The sequence below is a fragment of the Lygodium microphyllum genome, chromosome 25 (genome assembly GCF_053477565.2).
Source record: "Lygodium microphyllum isolate KBCC chromosome 25, Lygodium_microphyllum_v1.1.10, whole genome shotgun sequence".
In the NCBI taxonomy this organism is placed as follows: Eukaryota; Viridiplantae; Streptophyta; class Polypodiopsida; order Schizaeales; family Lygodiaceae; genus Lygodium; species Lygodium microphyllum.
This window is the reverse complement of record NC_141159.1, coordinates 65073028-65096096: the sequence shown is the minus strand read 5'-3', so window position 1 is coordinate 65096096 and position 23069 is coordinate 65073028. Positions and strand designations below refer to the sequence as shown.

At 38.7% G+C, this 23069-nt stretch overlaps 1 protein-coding gene across 3 annotated transcripts in view; it reads left to right on the top strand.

Moving 5' to 3' along the window:
- The window catches only part of ORC2 (origin recognition complex second largest subunit 2), a 59646-nt gene that overhangs the window by 2069 nt on the left and 34508 nt on the right, over positions 1 to 23069 (top strand). For all 3 annotated transcript variants that reach the window (XR_015688714.1, XM_087667158.1, XM_087667157.1), the window contains exon 6: positions 22245 to 22472. Coding sequence is in view for 2 of the 3 variants with exons in the window: in XM_087667158.1 (XP_087523284.1) it covers positions 22245 to 22472 (228 nt within the window). In the remaining variant the exon portion in view is untranslated. The remainder of the gene's footprint in view (positions 1 to 22244; positions 22473 to 23069) is intronic.

Genomic DNA, 23069 nt, shown 5'->3' with positions numbered 1-23069 from the left:
TTGAGTTTGACCAATGCCTAGATATCTTAAATTGCACTTAGGATGTGTGTTCATATTCTCCTCATTCACCTTTGACAAGCATGCGCAAAGTATGTACTTATGCACAAGTTGCATGATCATTATGACCAGAGGATCCTAAAGTTAGGCATCAATTTAGCCATCATTACCATCTAACGCGTATCATTATCATTATCATCATGCATTATTTTAGCCACTGTTATCATCACCACTTGCATCTTAGTAGTAATAGTGTATGCTTACATCTCTTGCGTTGTTAAGGGCAGCCTCCCCTTGTAGTAGGTGACCACATTAGAGTCTTTTTTGCAGTTAGTTGATAGAATGTTTGGAAGTGTTTTGTTATTGGATCATTTAATTACAGCCCAAGAGACTTGTTCCTTCAAGATTTTAAACATTGTTTGGGCCTTGCTTATAATGAAAAGCTATTGTGCAAGAAAACTACCAAGTTAAATCTACAATTTGAAATTCAAAAGAGAATGTTCAAATCTTGTGAAAGAGTGGGATTTGGAATGTGAAATTGGAAAGGTGAGATGCAAGGCTGCATATCCAAATTAATGCTTACAAGAGGTTACCATGATCCATCTAAGGGCCAAAATTTCCATCTTGTTTGTTAGATGAAGCTACCTAATGCTTCACTTATGGTAGGAAGAACTATGCAATGTTTCTCTTGTTAAGCTAAAAATACATTCTGAACTTAATTCCCTTGTATTACAGCCCCAAAACTCAAAATTACCATACTTTTATTTAAAAAAATGCGATCCTAGAGAATGTATGTGTCACATAAGCCAAACCTTTGGATCCATCCATTCATAAATAGATAGGCTGCCCACCATTGGCTCAATCTTGTTTTTGCAATTTGCAAGTGTCATATCTTTGTTGTCCACACCTCATTCGTAGGATGATATTTCAATTTGAGCTGCCGCCCACACACGTCCATCAATTGGCGCCTTTTGTCCAGCCTTTTCCATCAATTGGCGATTGTTTCACCCTGATTTTAATTGCTGGTTTGTTGTGCCACACCATACTTTGCATAGATTTGCTGTCACTTGCTAAAATTGTTAGCTAAAGATCTACTTTTGACTGCTCCAACTAGCCATTGCCCAACTTTCCACGTGTCATTTGAAGTTGCATTTTGTATTCTCTAGCCTAACACTTGCTCCCATGCATCATTTCAGCTTGGGGTTCTTGATTCTGCATTCTAGTTGTGTGTTTGTCATCATTGATTCGACCATACTTGAGCTATATGTGTTGTTGGTAGACATTCATGGAGACTGTTGTTGTGTTTGGGACTTGTTAGAGTATAATACACTCTCTAACTTCCAGAGACATAGGAGTTCGGGGGTCAATATTTCACCTTTGCTTAGTATGTTTGTTGCATTGAGCATGGTACACATTGAACATTTATTATTCATTCATTATCTTCGTCATCAGTGTTAATTGTCTTTGAGTTACCCTAACACTAACACATTCTATATTAATGTGTGCTTTGTTATACGATTGTGTTTGTTATCCATAGATAAGCATTTCTTTATATGGTATTAGAGCTAGGTGCCCATTGAAGAAACCTTAATTGAAGAGCTTGCCATTAGTAATACCTAGGCCCTTGATTGGAGAGCTCGTTACTAGTAATATTACTAATGACAAGCTCTCCAATTAAAGGCCTAGGTTTCTTCAGTGGGCACCTAGCTCTAATACCATAGAAAGAAATGCTTATCTATGGATAACAAACACAATCGTATAACAAAGCACACATTGATATAGATTGGCCTAGGTTTCTTTAGTGGGCACCTAGCTCTAATACCATATAAAGAAATGCTTATCTGTGGATAACAAACACAATCGTAGAATCTATATCAATGTGTGCTTTGTTATACGATTGTGTTTGTTATCCACAGATAAGCATTTCTTTATATGGTATTAGAGCTAGGTGCCCACTGAAGAAACCTAGGCCCTTGACTAAAGAGCTTGTCATTAGTAATATGAATATTAGAGAGAAGATGACGTTTAATACATCCATACCAATTTAGTCTTCAAAATGTCCTATGTCAAGAATTGAGGAGGAGTGGGCTTCATAACTTATCTTGTGAGGTTTTGACATTGGTGGAAAGACATCTAAGCTCTAACTATCATGGTGTTTATAGACCTTATGAGATCTCATTGAGCCCAACAATAACTAGAAGATAACATTGTTTATTCACCCTTAGATTTTGCACATAGGTCTAATGATTTTGTAGGATGGAATGGAACATCCCTATGGGATTGACCATCCTCTTGGAGAAGCAAACATGGTTAGAAACTTTCATGTTGTTCTCCTTCTTTTACTCTATTGTTAGATACACACAAAGTGTTTGTTTTTGTTTTTGCTTTTAATGTTTCAACTTTAATGCAAGATGTTGGTAATATTCAAGAGAAAGGTACTCTTCACTTAATTCATATTAGTCTAAGTCTTGAGAGGATAGATACTTTTTGTAAACACAAGAAGAGATGTGTATAAGAAAAACAAAAATTTTCCTTCTTCAAGTTTTGTTTCTCAAAGTTAAAATGAAGTTGGTGCATCATCATTTCAACCATCATCCTCTAATTTTCAATTTCCTAAAAGTGAATTTCCAATTCTACCCATCCCACCCTTTTCTTCTGTTGCACCTATATCTACATTTACACCATTATTCACCTCACCATTCACTGTTCCACTTGTCTAATCATACACCACATTGGGGGGATCTTCAAACATAGGCACATCCTATACCTTCAAATTCTTTGCTTTGCACATCTAGGTAGTGGAGGTACATTGGTGGTGGGGGTTTATCCCCCAATCCAACCATCCATGGGGATCTATACGTACGGGTATCCCACTCATGCATCTCAAGCCCTAGTTCCATCTCCCAAGTGGACACAAAGTTTGCTATGTTAATGCCTAGTGGGCCATTCTGTACCTTTTCACGTATCTGGCAATATAGAGCATGTTTATTGCTGATTTTGTGGCTTAATTTAAACCCTTCCATACTTATAACATCCATAGAATTCATAAGCATAGCTGAAAAGTGAACATAATAGAGAAAAAAAAAGTGGCCATCTAGGCCTACATAGATATGACCTCAGAGTCTAGAGGCTGAAGGTTTTGGTTTTGAGTGTTTGCAATTTGGACAAAGAAAAAAAGATGTAGTAATGCAGCAATCTTATATCTACCATTAAAATGTCTAAACTAGTACAAGTACTTGTCTAAAAACTAGTGTTTGGATTCAATTTTACCATGACCTTTTAGGTGTGTATTGGAGTGCCCAAGCAATGCATTATAGGCGTTTTAGTTTGCTTTTGCGTAAAAATCTACATTTGCTTGTGTAATTTCAATAAACACTTAAGCATTGTTTCATTAGCACACAATCCATATTAGCTTATAGTCTTTAGGGTCTGAAATGAGGATTTTACTTCAGCCATGTTTTTACTTGTAAACCCTCATGTTTGGGTACGAAGCCTCAATTACTAGTGGCTTATTTTTGGGACTTGGTCTTGTAATAGGCAGAGGACTCATCAATGTACATCCAATTAGAGTGAAGGAGAGAGAGAGAGAGAGAGGCTATTCTTGTTGTGCTTCAACAGTGTTGCAAGTTCTTATACAACCCACTTGTTATGTGTACTCCACCATTGGTTAGTGAAAGATGGTTGGATCTCATGTGGGTGTGACTTAGGGTTTGTGTATAATTCAACAATACAATGATATCCCTTTGTTCTCTTGCTTCTCCTTCTAGGTGAGTTGCTTTCAAGCTTAAGAAAAGGAATTCAGAATGCTGTATTCATATAGCCGCATAAAAAGATGTAGAACAAGAATCTTCAAGAATGTCTATATGGCCATCAAGGTGTGTCCTATCATCTCCATCATATGATTCTTGGGTCTAGGAGCTCTCTAGACTCACTTTTGAAAGGGGGATTCCTTACAAAGTGAGTGCACTAAGGGAAGGTGCTAAAAGTCCCACGTTATTCTTAAGGTTCTTTCAATCCTTTTGTTATGAAGTTTTGGCATAAGTGTTGTCCAGTTTTGAAGATTGTGCATGCCAAAGGTTTGGAAATGTGTGATATGAAGGGATGAATAGGGTTAATATAGTTGTGTCACATCCTATCTCCATTTTTGTGGTTGTGAGGAAGAGGGAGGGAGAGGTGGGAAGAGATGGGGATTGTGGAAGGGGAGGAAGGGAGATACTAACGTCTTTTGTTGTTTAAAGACCTATGTTGCTAGCAAAGAAAATTAAAAAGTGTTGAGCTAAAAATTCATTACATCTTGATTCAAAACTGTAATTTGGGAGGATCCTTCGATGTCTATAAATAGACAGGCTTCCCATTCAGCCCCATCCTTGTCTTGTAGGTTTCAGCCATCAGCCCTCTTTCACTAGATGTCTAGCCCCCAACAACTATTGCTACATGGTCTACATCTGTCGCCTAGCCTCACACTACTATGGGTGATAAACTTCCATCATCTGTATTAGGTCGTTTTTGGGTTTTCAGCACTTTTTTTACATCAGCCTTTGCTCCGTGATTGGTGGTTATTGCACTCGGGATTTGAAACTAGTCTTCCTCCCATGGAGGGGTGGTAATAACTTGATTACAACTTAATTATAACTTAATTACAACAAGCAATAGTTAATGAAATGTTGAAACACAAACATTTACCAATCAATCTTGGACTTTGGACACCTTGTTGGCTCCAAAAGTGGTGCCCCTTTTAGTATTTCTTTATCTTTAGTTGCAATTGAATTCAAATATAATGGGATTCCTTCAATCCCCTTCGCAATCCAAAAGCTGCTTGCTGTCAATAATGACTAGCAAGTCTTAAATCGATTGGCCCCTTGATTTGCTTAGGCAATTTCATTCACCGACTCCTTGGGAAATGAAATTTGCCCCAAATTTGAATGTTGGTTGGTCCGTCACTTGAATTTTTCTGAGAATTAATTCTCATCCTTGAAAGTTCAAGTCTTGAGGGTTAATCTCTTGGCATGCGTCTCGAGGTTGCTATCATACCCTAAATTTTGTTGTAAATCAGGGTTTATGGTAGAGAAAAATGTAATTTCTTAGCCTCCAAGGATTAGAATGCTAAGATCTTCGGAGCAAGGTTGGAAAATGGTCGGAGAATGAGAGAGAATGCTGAGGAGAGTGAACATTTAGAAACTCCTCGCAAGAAGTAGCATGACTTCAGCCAAAAACAGCTGCTATCCTATCCTGACAGCCACAAGAATTGTCACTAGCAATTAGAGAAGCCTAGAATGGCTGTTGCTTGCCGTCCTTGGCTGTTGCCTAGTTGAGAGGACCCCTTGGTTGCTATCGCTTGCTCTAGAATTGCTCATGACTTGTTGGAAATGGCCAAAATTTGATGGCAACTTATTGCTATAGCTTCTCCACAATTGGATTTAGCAAAGAATGATCTCTCTCTTTCTCTCTCTCTCTCTCTCTCTCTCTATCTTTGAGCCTTCCAATAGCCTCCACTATCTTAGATTGGCAAGTGTGCCAAGTGGTAGTGTTCCAAACTAAAATTTTCAGCATTATTTGCATTACTAAATTAGTTTTCAGCTTAAAATTTTAAATAATTTAATTATTATTTTAGTGCCCAAAAAAGTAATTTGACTAGCCAACAATTGAATTGGCTAGGCCAATTCATCTCCTAAGTGTTCTTGAGTCTTCTTTAGCCCTTGAATTTGCATTAAGTACCATTAAATGTCATATCCCTAGTGTTACCAACCCATACTTATGGCTAATAAAATGTCTTAGGCCAATTTCAAGCACTAGGTACCACCTAGTATTTGTGCAACATTACTTAAGATAACTTTTGCCTTTGATATCCATTGGTTTTCTCGGGTCTCTGACTTGTAAATATGAAATCCTATTGGTGGCACTTCACATGTGCAACACATACTTAATCATTTGATTCAAAAATTAATCCAAATGTTAAGTAAAGTAAACAAATTTTCACGTCCTTGTGATAGCCCTTTCCCTTAAAATTCTTACAATCGTCCTTGCTTTTCCTGTCGAATACATAAAAGCAAAGTAGTGCATTGGAATTTTCACAAGGCATCATAGTAAAGACAACATTGGCGACTACTGCTAAACCATGCTATTGTCAAACACATGCTGAAAATTGCTAGCGAGCATAACATAGCATATAAAACTCATCAAGTATCTTAAAAGCATTGCCAAAATATCATGGGATGCATCCATTACTTATGAGCTCGACTTATTTGGCACAACCAAACCATAGTATTACATAAACCATGTTTGAAACATTAATGGTATAATAATACATGTAGCTGTCCATAGAAGTAGCTGAACACCACTGAAAACTAATGACCATTTACTACAAATCAATATAAGATAAATGGTCTGTAATGATAAAAAACCAATAATCCAATGTTGATCATGATTGATGCTAGATCGAGCATAAAGTGATGGAAATGTAGTTCTAAAGCTATAGATAATAAACCATACCATATGCATACTAAACATAGTGACTAGTACGTTGAATAGTGATTCCTTGGCAAGCATACTATCAACTACAATACCTTGAATGTATGTTGAATATATTTGAGATCCATTACATCTAGAGTTGTCCATCATTGAGGAGCAGAGGTTTTTGCTCTCTCATGAACATCAGGTAATACTTTCAGCCTGATCCAAAGTCGACTCTAATTGGAAAGCATCAAGGTAAAGTTGCAACAATTGAGGATGGTTTGCCTAGTCCTACTCCTCCATCCATTTGGTATCCATTGGTGAATAGTTTTGAAACTTCACTAAATACCTTCTAGAAATCTTACCCTTGATCTTTTGCTCTTTGTGTGGGAGTATTTGCTCAGGTATCAATATCTCATCTAGGTCCTTAACCTTGGGTTGAATTTCAGCAAATACATCCTTTGGCACATCACCATGTAAAGGCCTTAGTAAGCTCACATGAAAGGCATTATGTATCCCCCTATGTAGGGTCAATTTCAACTTGTAACATACATCACTAATCTTCTTCAACGCTTGGAATGGCCCATAGTATCTCATACTCAGCATTGGGTACAATATCTCTTTAATCTTCATCTTTTTCAGCCTTGCCTTTTTAAAATGTAGCAATACATAATCACCCTTTGCAAACTACAAAGCATATCTATGACGATAAAGCTATCTCCTTTTGCTTTTCTTGTGATCTTTGAAGTGTATACTTAATCTTCTTATAAGTTGCACCCATGCTCTCCACATAGTGATCAACCTCAAATATTTTATCTTTTGTGTGCAAAATAGGGGGTACTTTCTTACCACCCTTCGCTACCTCAAAAGGAGCCTTACCAATGGAACTATACACTATATTATTGTATGTAAACTCGGCAAATATTGTTCCCATTGCCCTTTGTGATAGCACTTTAAAAGATCCAAAATTGTGGAGTTAGCCTTCTCAGATTGATCATCAATTTGTGAATGGAAGGATGAAGAGAATTTCAACGTAGTGCATATGTTCTCAAACAAACCCATCGTCATAAGGATATGAAATTTTATTGCTTTGATTAGTATTTGATTAAAAGTTAATGAAATGTGCTAATGTGACTTGCACATGTGAGTTGCAAGTTAATTATTTGACAGTTTGGGACCCAAGACCTTGAGGTATCAGTTAGTACCAAGGGCAAAAGTTGTAATAAGTTATGTTTGATATGTACTAGGTGATACTTGGTATCAAATTTTGGCGTAGACCAATTTATTGACCATTAATGTTAGTGGTGACATCAGAGACTTGACATTAATTAATTGCCAATCTAAAGGTCAATGATTGCTCAAGGATATTTGAAAGACAAGTTGGTCTAGCCAATTTAATTATTGGCCGGTAAAATTAATTTTTTGAGCACTAGAATAATTGTTATATTAATTTTCAAAATTAATGTCTTGAAAATTAATTTAATAAGCTAGATAATGTTGAAAAATAGAATTAGAAGGTTGCCACTTGGCAAAACTTGTCCATGCAAGTGAAAAAAACGTTTTTAGGGGTTGACAGAAGTTTATTCCAATGATTATGAGAGAAAATGAGGTTGTTAGAGAGCAAAAAGAGGTTGCTAATGTGATTTGTAGCCCCACCAGGGATCATTTAGATGCTATTGCTCGATGGGAGAGATGGCAACAACTTGTTGCTTAGCATTAGATGCTGAAAACGCAGTTCGAGCAGGTGTAGATGATGTAGCAGATGGAGACCTTCAAATAGCAGGGCGATAGCTAAAAATAAGCAACCTAGGATTGAATAGTGATGGATTGTAATTGTGATGATTGGACAATAGATGGTAGGTGGTTGATAGTTGAAATTTGAATAGTAGAGTGAGAAACATGCACCAAAGAATGAGATTGAATGGTGGGTAGCTTGTCTATTTATAAATATTGAAGGGTGTCCTTAAAAATTATGGTTTTGGGGGACCATTGAAACTCTCTCAAACGGTGGACCAAATTTGTGTTTTTCATTAACAAAGCATGTTGTGGGGCTATTTAAAGATGTTAATCAGTTGTAAAGCGTGTTTTAGCTCAATAGAGTAGTAATAGCTTTTCAATGTTTCTCGTGATGAAACTTTGAAATTTCTCTCTATAGCATTCTCTCTCATCCCCTAGTCATCTCCCAAGTTATCTCAACATTTTTTAATAATTTGAGCCATTAGAGGAAGAGATTTCCGTCGATCTCTGTTGTGAACCCTAATTTACAATAGAAATTAGGGTTTGACAGCCAACTTGGGATGCATGCTTAGAATTGAGAGCCTAGGACTTGAATTCCAATAGTTGAAATTGAGAAGTTCAGTGAGATTTAAAAGGCGAGTTAGGCAATATTAAATTTGGGGCTAAATTTGTCTTTCAAGGTAGTTTGAAGGCCAATCCCCAAGCAAACCAAGGGGCAAATTGGTTTGGAGGCTTGTTGGTTAGTTTAGATAGCAATAGGCACTTGGATTAGCGGAGGAGACGAGAGGATCTTAGATGTACTTCTTCCATTTGTAATACAAGATAAAGAAATGCTGAAATGGGTGCCAATAGAGTGTCCAATGTCCAAAAATAAAGTGGTAAAGTATGTATTTTTAGTTTATTTGAATTTTATGCTTGGTGTAATTAGTGCTTAATCAAGTTATTTACTACTCTATCCGAGGAGGAAGGTTGGTGTTATGCTTCCAAACCAAACTAGTTATCTATGAGTCTCAATCAATGATGACCTGGCATGCCATGGTACTTAAACAAATGCTACACAAAAAGACCTATGATATGATCGGTCTTTATCTTATTTCTCATTGGAATAAAATGGGTTTGTTTATATTGAACCTACAAATTATAGTCTATATTCTATCATTCCTTGTAGATGTACGAGAAAGCCAAAGATAAACTCCATAGCAATGTTTTGCGAAGGCTTGTTTGGAATAGGCATGGGTTGCAATAAACCTGGTATCTTTTGCATATTATACTTTACTTTCTGGCATACAATGCATGTCTTGACAAATTGCTCAACATGATGCCTCAAAGTTGGTCAATAAAAGAAGTGCTCTATTGTCTTAATTGTGGTATTGATACCTCTATCCCTTGCATAAGGAGGAGCATGACTCTCAGTCATCACCTTGGCTCTCAATTACTTCGTGACACAATTGTCCATGCATCATCAACAAGCCCTCTCTAAGCATAAAGTGCTCATGCCTTTTTATTTTGCAAAGTTTGAATCAACCGACAGTGCATTAACCACTATATTCTTTCTCCTATCAATGTGTACAATCTGGAAATGAAACGTAAAGAAAAGTTTACCCATCCCATATGCTTCTTTGAAAACTTCATTTGCGTTAGAAAGTACCCTAACATCTGATGATGTGTTTGCATTGTGAAATCGGCCCCTAACAAATAGTGTCTTCACGTAGATAGTACATGAATTATTGCCAAGAGCTCGAGAACACAACTTTCATAAGCAACTACATGGCCATCTTGCATTAGAATAGCCTCAATGCTATTTCCACATGCATCACACTACACAACAAATGACCTCATGAAATTGGGCAACACAAGCATAAGATTTAAAGTCATTTTATCTTTCAACATATCAAATGCTGAAATTTTCATTGCGGTCCATTTGAAAGGCACATTCTTCTTTTGCAAAGCATGCAATGAAGAAACAATTTCAACAAAGTTTTGTACATACTTTTTGTAGTACGAACAACGTCCCATCAAGCTACAAATCTCATGAGTATTCTTGAGATGTGGCCATGAATGAATTGCCTCAACTTTTGCAGGATCTCTACTTATGCCATTTGTTGATACAATTCATCCCAAAAAGTGGATTTCATACAAGAATAATTCCCTTTTATTGTCATTTATCAACAATCGAAGCTTATACAACTCATTAAGTACTACTGCCAAGTGTTTCCGATGCTCGGTCTCTTTGAAAAGACAATCATGTCATCAAAGAAAGTATCCACAAATGCCCTATGTTGTTGAAAAGTGCGATTCATCATTCTATTGAACATGGTAGGAGCATTAGTCAGCCCAATTGGCATGACAAGAAAGTTCCCTTGCAATCTATTCAAGATGCCATCAATCCTAGAGATCCAAAATTTGTTCTTTATTGTGATTTTATTCAACGCACAATAATCAATGCACATGTGCCATGACCCATTCTTTTTTTGCAATGGAAGCATTGGTGAACAAAATGGAGATGAGTTGGGCTGAATTAGCCCTTTCTCTAATAGCTCATTCAGCTGACTCATAATCTCCTCTTGCTAGGTTGCACCAACTCTATACGGTAGCTTGTTAGGAGGGCTAGTGTTGGGGAGCAAGTCTATGCTATGATTCTTGCGCCTTTCAAGCAATAGCTGCCTCGGAAGTGCTTGAGAAAAACAATCAGCATATATTTTCAGAAATGACACGTGATCTTTATCCATTTGAGTCACATTCCCAACATTTTCATCATCACTTTTATCTTTAGTGAAAATCAAGTAGGCTGAAAGATGATTTTCATTACTTCGGAAATGGCAAAAGTAGATACATGAGGGATAGATTCCCCTTTCAACTTCACATTCAAAGTATGAACTTTGCCTCTATGATAAAGGGTCACAATTTTATCATGAGTATCCAATAAGTGCATGCCGAGGATGGCACCAAGGCATCCCAAGCAAGACATCACATTCTTCCAAAGGTACAATAAAGAACTCTTTTCTGTCCTCAACTTTGAATGTGCAAATGAAGCTTTCCAAGGATAGGAGTGGTTGGCTTTGCGTGTGCCTTACATGCCATACCAATCTCACCCATGGATCCTATCTCTAATTTTGCCCCATGCTTTGGAAAGCTTAGTGCTATCATCATTGGGCTGATCTGCCACTACATCACACACTAAAGTAGTTGAGGTTTTGCCCTTCTTTCCCTTGCTATCATCCTTATGCTGGGAATAAAGGCTTATTATGCTTTTTATAGTGTTCGGGTGTGAACACAACCTTACACTCTTGTACTTTATATATTATCAAAACCTAAAAAGTGGTACACTCGTCTTTGTACCAAACATTGCTCTTTGCTCTTTGTGAAATATTTGATGTGCTTACCATCAACTCACTCAGTCAAGATCCGTTAGGCTCTAACAAACTGGTACTCTAGTGACGAGCGTTAGACCACGGGATAGGGAAGCATCTCCACACTGACACGCAGACTCCTGCTGTCGCAGGTGTCACAGGTGTTGCAGGTGGGCAGGTGTTGCAAGAGTTGTAGGCGGGCTCGACGAGTAGCAGGCGGTAGTTTGTAGACGCTGCAAGGCACATGATAGGTTAGGTGGTGAGTCGACAGGAGGTCATTAGGTAGCTGACAAAATGCAACTAGGCAGACAGGACTGGCACATGCGAGCAGGACCAGTGTGCCACGAGACTTGCACGCGGCGACCGGTTCTGGGTGGCTAGGCGACAAATGGGACAGCAACCAATGTTCTTTTTAAAAAAATCTGAAATTTTTGTTCTCTCTCCCTTCTCTACCAGGCGTTCACAGGCAAAGACACAAAGTGAAATTTTGCCCAAGCAAATTGGGGCTTTTCTCTGATTTGGGAACTTCAGTGCGGGACAATACAATCCGACTCAGAAATTGCACATTTGGTGCACATCTGCTCGAGAAATTTTGGGGATTCTCACATTTTAGTGGAATTTTTTCAATTTTACTAAAATTTGTGCGCTTTGAATCCAAAAATTTGGGGCTTTTGTAAAATCCCTTGAATTTGCAACAAATATTTGGTACATGTACTTGGGTACATGTATTGATGCAATCTAGACAGATTATCCTCTAAAAATTTGGGGCTTTTGATCAAAATTGTCAAATTGGTGCTCAGGAATGCCTTTAGAGTAGAAATTGTAGTGAAATTTTGGGGATTTCACATGCAACTAGTGACTTGGTCCCTAAATGTGTCAGTAATTGAAGGAGTGCCGCAATAGACACCCTTTTAACTCTCAAAATCTATTTGCAGATCTAAAATTTCTGCAATCTCGGGATTTTTTCATTGTTGGTTGGTACTTTTGTGTACTATGGTTACTTGTGTCACATTTGGGCTTACCTTTGGTGATTAGTTAGTCAATTTGGGGCTGCAAATTATGGCTGGAAACAATGATAGCAGTAATCTCTTGCACATTAAGAAGCTTGAGGGTGCACATAATTATGCAATTTGGCAAAAACAATGCTACAATGTCTTGGTGTAGAAGAAACATGTAAAGCCCATCAAAACAAAGGGAATCAAACGAGCTAACATGGAACAAGACGAGTGGGATGACTTGGACGAGCTTGCTCGCTCTACCATTGAGCTCTCAGTGTCAGACAACTTGCTCTTTAACATTGAGAAGCTGAATTCGGCATATGCAATGTGGCAAAGGCTTGAAGAATTGTATGCTTAGAAAAGTGTAGCCGGCAAGGTTTATTGGCTGAAAAAATTAATGGACTTTTGCATGAAAGTGTTGGGATAAAGGCTCGGTTTAACCTCCGTGTATAGTACACGCACATTGTACATGTGAATGCACCCTTACGTGCCCTAAGTATAAACACATTTTATTCTGTGTGTACCAACACACATTGGTTGGTACACGCATATCGAATCGTACTTAACTTTGCTCTCTCTCTCTCTCTCTCTAGTCATCACACTCTCACACTCACTCCTCGAACTTTTGTCACTCTGCAGTTGAGTTTCCCAACATGAAAGAAGGTACAGCCATGTCTGTACATTTGAATGAGTTTAACTGAAGTTTCAGTCAACTGATTGCTTTGGATTTCCATATTGATGAAGAGTTCAAGGCTACTTTCTTGCTATGTACTTTGCTTGAAAGTTGGGATACTTTCATGACAGCTTTGAGTAATTCAAATGCTTAGCTGTTATACTCTGATGTGGAGAGTTCTTTGTTGATGGAAAAACTCAATAGGTAGAATAACTCAGCAAACAAGTTTTCTAATGCATTACACACTAGAGGCAGATTTCAGCACAAGGGCAGCTCTGAAAATAGAGCATGTAGCAAGTCTCGTGGAAAAAATGTGGAGTGCCATCATTGTGGCAAAAAAGGGCACTACAAATGGGATTGTTTTCAATTGAAGAAAGAGAAGGGCAAAAACAAAAAACATTGAAGTCAACAAGGTTGAAAACAAGGATAGTCAACCTACAAAGAAGAGCAATGTGAAAATAGAAGAGGTTAATGTAGTCACTCATGACACTGACAGTGATGGTGATGTACTTATTGGTTCTTTCTTTGAGTGCATATGCATTGATTGTAGATTTTGATGATGATATGTATACTTGGATATTTGATTCAGGTGTGTCCTTTCACGTCACATGACATCATGAGTGGTTCTCTGACCACAATGGTGGTGTACGTGGTGTTGTTCACTTGGGGGATAACTATGCATGTAAAATTGCAAGCATTGGTAGTGTGAAACTGGAATTTCAGCATGGCTCCGTGTTTGTTTTGCATAATGTGAGACATGTACCTCAACTCAAGAAGAGCTTGATAAGCACAGGGCAACTAGATGATGAAGGCTATCACACCACCTTTGGGGATAGCAAATGGAAAATTTGTAAGGGCTTTCACATTGTTGCCAAGAGGTCTAAAAGTGATACCTTGTATCCCTTGCATGTATCTAGTGTGCATGACCATGTAGTCGCCATAACTGAGCAGCCAAGTGTTTCTTTGTGGCATAGCCGATTGGGATACATGAGTCAATCTGGAATGAAAGTGCTCTCTCGTTTGGATTATTTACCGTCTTTGAGGTATGCTGATTTTGAACAGTGCGATCATTGTATTTATGGTAAACATGCTCAAACGTCACATAAAATATCTTTTTCTCTAAGATCTTCACCCTTAGAGTTGATACATTTAGATGTATGTCAAATGCCAGGATTATCTTTAGGGGGAAAGAAGTATTTTATTACCTTTGTTGATGATGCTATACCCAACGTATGGGTTTATCCAATTTGTCGCAAAAACGAGGCCTTGGATAAATTTAAAAAATTCCTGGCATTTGCTGAAAATCAGACTAGCAAGACATTAAAATGCCTTTGCTTATATGTGTCCAAAGCCTTTCAAGACTTTTGTGACAGCAAAGGGATTAAATAAGCTCCCCCTCATAATCCACCCCAAAATGGTATTGCAAAGCATATGAACAAGACCATTCAAGACAAGGTCCGTACAATGCTATCACATGCTTCTTTATCCCATGGATTTCGGGTAGAGGTTGTTATGACAGCCGTACACTTGATTAATCAGTCACCAAATAGGTCTTGGCGGGGGGGGGGGGAGGGAAAGTCCCTTAAGAAGAGTGGTCGGGAAAGCCACCGTCATATGTTCACTTGAGAGTGTTTGGCTGCGAGGCATTTGTGCACATTCGCAAGGAAGAACGCAATAAACTTGAGCCAAAGTCTTGTAAATATATTTTCCTAGGATATGGTGATGAAGATGAGATGGGGTATTGATTATGGGATTCGAGAAAAGAAAAGTAGTACGCAACAATGATGTTATCTTATGGGAAGATCGCATGCACAAATAGCCCGAAAGAACAAAGGTCAGAAGGGTTGTATTTCGGGAGGATGTACCAATAGGACAACAAAGAATGCTTGTTAGACAGCAGCAAATACCTATTATAAATGTCCTTGAAAATGCAGGAAATGATATTGAAAATGATCAGCAGGATCTTGCCCATGATGTCCCACAAATTCAGCAAGAACACGTGCCTCTGGAACAACTTGAACCGGCTGTACAACATGCTAAATCTGCAGAACAGCAAGTTGTCGATGCATACTTGCAAGCTAAACAGCCAGCAAATCTTCACCATTGGGTTCGTAGGTCAACCAGAGTGCAAAAACAGGCAGATAGGTTCGTTCTTGGTGTAATCTATGTGGCTTATGTTAATAGATTGTGATGAACCATTATGCTTCCAGGAAGCAATGGACAGAGAGGATAGTAAGAAATGGCACAAATCAATGCTATCAGAGATGGAATCCCTCATGAAGACTGGCACTTGGGATTCGGTGCATTTGCTAAAAGAATAAAAAGTGCTACCTTGCAAATGGGTTTACAAAATGAAAGTCACTTCTGGTTCTTTGCCAAAGTATAAGGCATGCCTGGTTGCTAAGGGATACAAGCAAGAACATGGAATTGATTTTGATGAAATCTTTTCTCTTGTAGTCAAAATGACTACTTTGCGAACCATCTTGGGCTTGGTTGCATCTGAAGACATGGAACTCATACAGATGGATGTAAAAACCACTTTGTTACATGGTGATCTGCATGAGGAGATCTATATGCAGCAGCTTGAAGGTTTTGCTACAGAGGGAAAAGAGCATACGGTATGTAAACTCAACAAGAGTTTGTGTGGGATGAAGCAGGTACCACAAGAATGGTATCACAAATTTGATATATTCATGCAATCTCATGGATTTCATCGTTCTCAAGTTGATCATTGCTTATACACAAAGTAGGTAGTAGATGGCAGCTTTATTCTCTTGGTTTTGTATGTGGATGACATGTTGATTGCAGGCAAGGATGTTCATGCCTTGGACTTCTTGAAGTAGAGTTTACACAATAGCTTTGATATGAAGGATCTTGGTGAGGCCAATCACATTCTTGGTATGCGTATACTCAGAGATTGATCGAAGGGTCTTCTTTATTTGTCACAGTAAGAGTATGCCACTAAAGTTCTGTAGCATTTCAATATGGGTGGGGGGAAAGCCATTAGTGTACCATTGCCTCCATATGTGAAACTTAGTGTAGATGATAGCCCTACATCAAATGATGGAAATGTTAAAATAGCCAAGATATTCTATGCTTCAGTTGTTGGTAGCTTGATGTATGCTATGGTTGCTACACGTCTTGACATTGCATTTGTGATGGGAGTGGTTGGCAGATACATGGCATATCTTGGTAAAAAGCATTGGGAAGCGGTGAAGGGTATCATGAGATACCTTATGGGTACAAAGGATTTGTGTATCTGTTTTGGTAAACAGAAGTCATCTGTTGTTGGGTTCATGGATGCAGACTATGCTAGCCATCCTGACTACAAGAAGTCTACTTCAGGATATGCGTTCATGTTCATAAGTGGAGTAGTCTCTTCGATAGCTAGGTTGGAAAAGTGTGTCGCATTGTCTACTACAAAGGCAAAATATGTGGTTGCCACTGAGGCATGCAAAGAGGCTTTATGGCTTTCACATTTGGTGAGAGAGCTTGGTATTATAGAGGTTCTTCCTCCACTGTGACAGTCAGAGTGCTATCATGCTAGCATGGAATCCTGTCTTTTATGCAAAGACAAAGCACATGCAGGTGAAGTATTACTTTATCAGGGATGTACTTGACTGCAAGGGCATTGAGCTTGTTAAGGTGCATACAGATGATAGCCATGCAGATCTTCTCACGAAGGTCTTCCGGTCGAGCAGTTTTCTCATTGTTGCCAGATGATGGGGGTTGGATAGTATATGTGTCTTTCAGCTTTGCACATACATAGAGTGCTATCATTGTCACAGCAGGAGTATATTGCTAAAGTTCTGCAACGTTTCAATATGGAGGGGGGGAAAGCTCTTAGTGTACCGTTGCCTCCATATGTGAAACCTAGTGCAGATGACAGCCCTACATCAGATGATGGTAAGGCTGAAATGGCCAATATATCTTATGCTTTAGCTGTTGGTAGCTTGATGTATGCTATGGTTGCTACACATCTTGATATTGCATTTGCGGTGGGAGTAGTTAGCAGATACATGGTATATCTTGGCAAAAAGCATTGCAAAGCAGTGAAGGGTATCATGAGATACCTTAAGGGGACAAAAGATTTGTGTATCTGCTTTGGTAAGCATAAGTCATCTGTTGTTGGTTTCATGGATGTAGACTATGGTGGCCATCTTGACTGCAAGAAGTCAACTTTAGGTTATGTGTTTATGTTCACAGGAGAAGCAATCTTTTGGATATCTAGGTTGCAAAAGTGTGCTGCACTTGCACTGTCTACTACAGAGGTAAAATATATGGCTGCCAGAGAGGCATGCAAAGAGGCTTTATGGCTTTCACGTCTGGTGAGAGAGCTTGGGATTTGAGAGGTTCCTATCTGCCACTATGACAGTCAGAGTGCTATCATGCTAGCACGGAATCCTGTCTTTCATGCAAAGACAACACATATAGGTGAAGTATCACTTCATCAGGGATGTATTTGATCGTAAAGGCATTGAGCTTGTCAAGGTACATACATATGATAATCCTACATACCTTCTCACGAAAGGTCTCCTAGCTTAGTAGTTTGCTCATTGCCTTTAGATGATGGGGGTTGGATAGTATATGTGTCTTTCAGCTTTGTACATACATAGACTTAGTTGATTCTTTTCTCTAGCTTCAGTCACGTTACCTTTAGGTGGGAGGTTGTTGGGAATAAAGGCTCACTATGCCTTTTACAGTGTTCAGGTGTGAACGTACCCTTACACTCTTGTACTTTATATATTATCAAAACCTAAAAGGTAGTACAATCGTCTTTGTACCGATCATCCAGTGTGTCATGCTCACACTCTTCTCTACTGCTCTCTGCTCTCTGTGCAATATTTGACGTGCTCACCCTTAGCTCGCTCAGACCAGATCCGTCAGGCTCTAGCATCTTATCAGCTCGTTGTTTATTAGGACAGCTCCTTGCCATATGCCTCTCTTGTTCACAAATAAAGCGTTTATTTGCAGCCATGAGTTCCTTACGACATGCATCATTTTTCTCGAACTTTCTTTGCCATTTACTCCTCTGTCCAGTCCTATTTTCAGGTTTGCCTTGATTTTCAGCTTTATTATTAGATCTTCTCTTTTTCTTAGCCTTTATCTCTTTGGCATTTGACTTGGCATCATTGTCTTTGAATCTTGCATCCTTTCCATGCAGCAATGTATCAATTGTAGTAACAGTTCCTATAAGCTGTGACATGCTAGAAATAGTGGACTTAATGCAAAAATCTCGATTTTCCTTTGGCAAACCACATGCATAGTTCTCCACTTGCTCATGAAGGGGAATTGACCGAGAAGAAGTAACATGCAGCAAAGCATCCTAGAACTTCTTATTGTATTGGTTTAAGTTTTTGCAATCTTTTGCATCTAATTGGTTCCATGCCGTCATCATGTCCAATTCAAATGTGCATGTCAACCAGTTTGAAGCAAATATCCGCTTGAACTTAAACCCAAGTGGTAGGTGCTCTTCCCTAAATAAGAAGTGTAGACCACCATTGCAATGCATTTCCCTTCAAACATGTGGTTGCCTTATGAATTTTAAATGCCTTTGTGAAGTTGCCTCTTGAATAGGTTGCATCAAATTGTTGTATGAAAGTGAGAGCTTTCAGCCTATCTTATACACCATTGAAAAGTTCAAACTTCACACTTTTGCCACCCTCGGGCCTCAACATAGTCCTTTGCTAGACCTATGGGAGTCAAATTGTCATAAAGTAAGTTGCTGCAGAAAGGGTGCACTTGCTGCATGAGTACTATTAGATGCATTTACATGGCCAATACTAAATCCTTGTGCTCCAATAGCCCCAAGGGGTGTAGATACATTTCCATATGGCCCACTTTGTGCCCTAGGCATCATGCCTATGTTGCCATACATGAGATTGTGTATTTCTACTTGACATACCCGGATACGTTTGGTGTTAAGAACCATGTATTTGGCTGTTGCATACCATAGGGATTTGTGCTATACATTCCTGTATGTGGTCCTTGACTAACCATTGCATGAAAAATGGTCCCACCACCAAAGTATCCTTACTGTCCTATGTTTGCATTTGCATGAATACCCTTTTGCACATATTCCCATGGATTGGCACTATCAAGTTGGCCATGAATTTGTACTTGTTGTCCCACAGGTACCAACTGTTTGTGCTCATCAACATTTTTAGGCTCTTCCATTGGAGGCTTGGGCACTTCGTTCTGTGGTTTTGGCTGTTCCAAAGCACTGGAAGGTGTCTTCTTCTCTTTGCCTTTACTGTCCTTCTTTGGGGTATTCAAGAATTGAGAAAATTGAGGATCCTTTGCTAAGTCAGCAAAAAGATTTGCTGCTTTCCTCTTCCGATCTTTGAACCTATCATCAAATTCTTCACCCTCTTGCTGGTCATCAACATCTTGAGGTATGGAAGTCCTTGCATTTGGGTCATTTCTCACATTTTCACGACGTGATTGACCTAATTGAAATGCTTCATCACCACTTGATCTTGTATCACCGCGTGAAGACAATCTTGCTATAATCAGTAGAGCTGAGCACAATTTCAGCAATAATGCAAAGCTTTTGACTTGCAATCAGGCGCCGCGGGCCCACCAATTCAAAGGATTTGATGTAATCCCATCAAGGGAGTCATGAAACTAGCTTTCCTTCCATGGAGGGGTGGTAATAATCTGATTATAACTTAATTACAGCTAGCAATAATTAATGAAATGCTGAAACACAAACATTTATTAATCAATCTTGGACATTGGACACCTTGTTGGTCCCAAAATTGGCGGGGCACCTTTCGGTATAGTTGCAATCGAATTCAAATACAATGGGATTCCTTCAATCCCCTTCGCAATCTGAAAGCCCCTTGCTGTCAATAATGACCAGCAAGTCTTTAAATTGATTTGCTCCTTGCTTTGTTCTGGCAATTGGCCTTCACCAACTCCTTGGGAAATGTAATGTGCCCCAAATTTGAATGTTAGCTGGACCCTCACTTGAATCTTGCTGAGAATTAATTCTCAGCCTTGAAAATTCAAGTCTTGAGGCTTCAATCTCTTGGCATGCTTCTTGAGATTGTCAAATCTAATATTTGCTGTAAATTAGGGTTTACAGCGGAGAATACAATTTCTCAGCCTCAAGGGATTAGAATGCTAAGATCTTTGGAGCAAGGTTGGGAAATGGCTGGAAAATGAGAGAGAATGTTGAGGAGAGAGAACAATAAGAAATTCTTCATGAGAAGTTGCTTGATTTCAGCCAAAAACAACAGCTATTTGTTTTGACAACCACAAGAATTGTCACCAGCAATTAGAGAAGCCGAGAATGGCTATCGCCTATTGCTGTCCTGGGATATCGCCCAAATGAGAGGAACCTTGGCTGTTGTCACATGCTCTAGAATTGCTCACAATCGGTTGGAAATGGCCAAAATTTGATGGGAACTTTTTGCTACAGCTTCTCCACGAGTCAATGCAGCAATGAATGATCTCTCTCTCTCTCTCTCTCTCTCTCTCTCTCTCTCTCTCTCTCCCTCAACCTCCCAATAGCCTCCACTAGCTTAGATTGGCAAGTTTGCCAACTGGTAGCCTCCCAAACTCAAATTTTCAACATTATGTGCATGATTGAATTAACTTGTAGTGCTAAAAATTTGAAAATTAATTTAATATTTATTTTAGTGCCTATAAAATTAATCTGACCAGCCAACAATTAAATTGGCTAGGCCAATTCATCTCCCAAGTGTCCTTGAGTCTTCTTTAACCCTCGGATTTGCATTAAGTATCATTGAATGCCAAATCCTTAGTGTCACCAATTCAAACTTATGGTTAATAAAATGTCTTAGGCTAGTTTTTGGCACCAGATACCACCTAGTATTTGTGCAACATTACTTAAGATAACTTTTGCCTTTGACATCCATTGATTTTCTTGGGTCCTTGGCTTGTAAATATGAAATAATCTTAGTTGCACTTCACATGTGCAACACATAAACATTTAATTAAAATTTAATCCAAATGTTAAGTAAAGCAAACAAAATTTCACGTCCTCGTGATAGGATCCATCTTAAGTGGACGACACACATTGACACCTCCCTTAGCGTGCTTCCACAAGAGCCACCAAGGTTGTTGGATAGCTTTGTCCTTGAGCATTCTGTACATTCTCTCATTCATTTATAACATTCATTTATTCACGTTAGACTTCTCTCTCTTCTTTGTTTGTGCTTATGTGTTTTGAGTTTTGCGATTTGCGTTTTGCATTTTGTGTTTAGGGTTTGAGTTTTGCATGTCACTATCTGAGTCTTTGTGTTTCAATGGTGTTGGTTGTACTTTTTGTGTTTTCTCATTGCAAACCCTAGCATAACTTCACATGGTATCAGAGCTAGTGCTATTGTAAAGAGTATCTTGTAGATATTGTGGAAGCTTGGTTTTGTGCGAGATACACGAACAACACGTAATTGATTCGTAATGTCTTAGACACCTTTTACTTGGGATCCCATGATGTCTTGTTAAGCTTCTTCATTGGACAGCTTTGCCCTTGAGTATTTTGTACATTCTCTGATTCATTTACAGCATTCATTCATTCACTTTAGAGTTCTCTATCTTTTATGTTTGTGTTTGTGTGTTTTGGGGTTTGAATATTTAGTTTCTCGTTTTGTGTTTTAAGTTTTGCGTTTTGCATTTAGGGTCGGAGTTTTGCATGTCACTATCTGAGTCTTTGTGTTTTAGTTGTGGTTGTACTTTTTGTGTTTCCTCATTGCAAACCCTAGCATATATTCACAAAAAGGACAAGTTGTTAGAATCTTCAAAAGGAGACGTTCTGTTACTTAAAAAGACTGTAAGACATTTCAAAGTACTAAAGTTTACATGTAAATGAGCAACTAGGCAGTCAAAAAATGGTTGAATAAATGAGTGGATGGATGCATAATGCAGGAATAAGGAAATAAAAAAGCAAAGGTATAGATATTGATTCATAAAGACATACATAGTCTTTGACAATGAGAGTACCGCAGTCCTAGAAATTGGTTGATTAAGTAGAAGAGCTCCCCTAATAATTGCATTTCTTTGCATTGACAGTGTGGGACAAAAGCACGTCCAACACTAAGTTCAATTGGTGCTGGCACAACACTCCAACTTATGTCCCTTACACGGTTGAGACTATGCACATGCCTCTAATATTGGTGTCAGCTGGAGCAGCAAAGAGTGCAAGGAGTGCGTTACTGGTTCTTCAAAGTTTGACACCTAATGCACAAAGTGTGTTCCATACTTTGGCAGAGTATCAGTTGAGTCATCCGGAGGAACTAGGTAAGTGTGCTAAGATGTCAACATTTATTAATGGTCATGTTTGTGATTACATTATTGCCTTTTTGCTCATGCAAGTGTGGTGTCAGTCTCTGATTTTTTTTTTTTCAATTAAGAGAGGAGAAATTGAAAGTGTTTTAGTTCTATGTTGGTTTCAAGCAAGGGTTCTAATGTGCTGCACTGCTTGCTGCTTCCTAGTGATAGTGTAAGCAAGCATTCAAAAACCAAATGATGTGGATATCAGTAAAGAGTCAACTGTCAGATCAGGGAGGGAAAGTGTTGGGTGAAACCTCTTATATAGCAAGTGTTTCCATAGTGTATTATACTCAAATAGTTTCAAGTGTACACTGACAAACTGTACACAATCAGCATCGTATATATGGCCTTGACATGCTGCTGGCCCCATAAGCAATCAGCACAGGGAAGTTTGATCATTTAGAAACTTGACTAGGGACAATTCGGAATCTATATTTTTGCACGCTCTTAACCCTCAGTGAAATACATCAGCCTTGTGAACAGTAGTTTGTATATTCAGTGTCCTATTTGGCAGAATCTTAAGGTTTTGGCTGAGTGCAGTGCATGCGTATCTGTAATAATGCG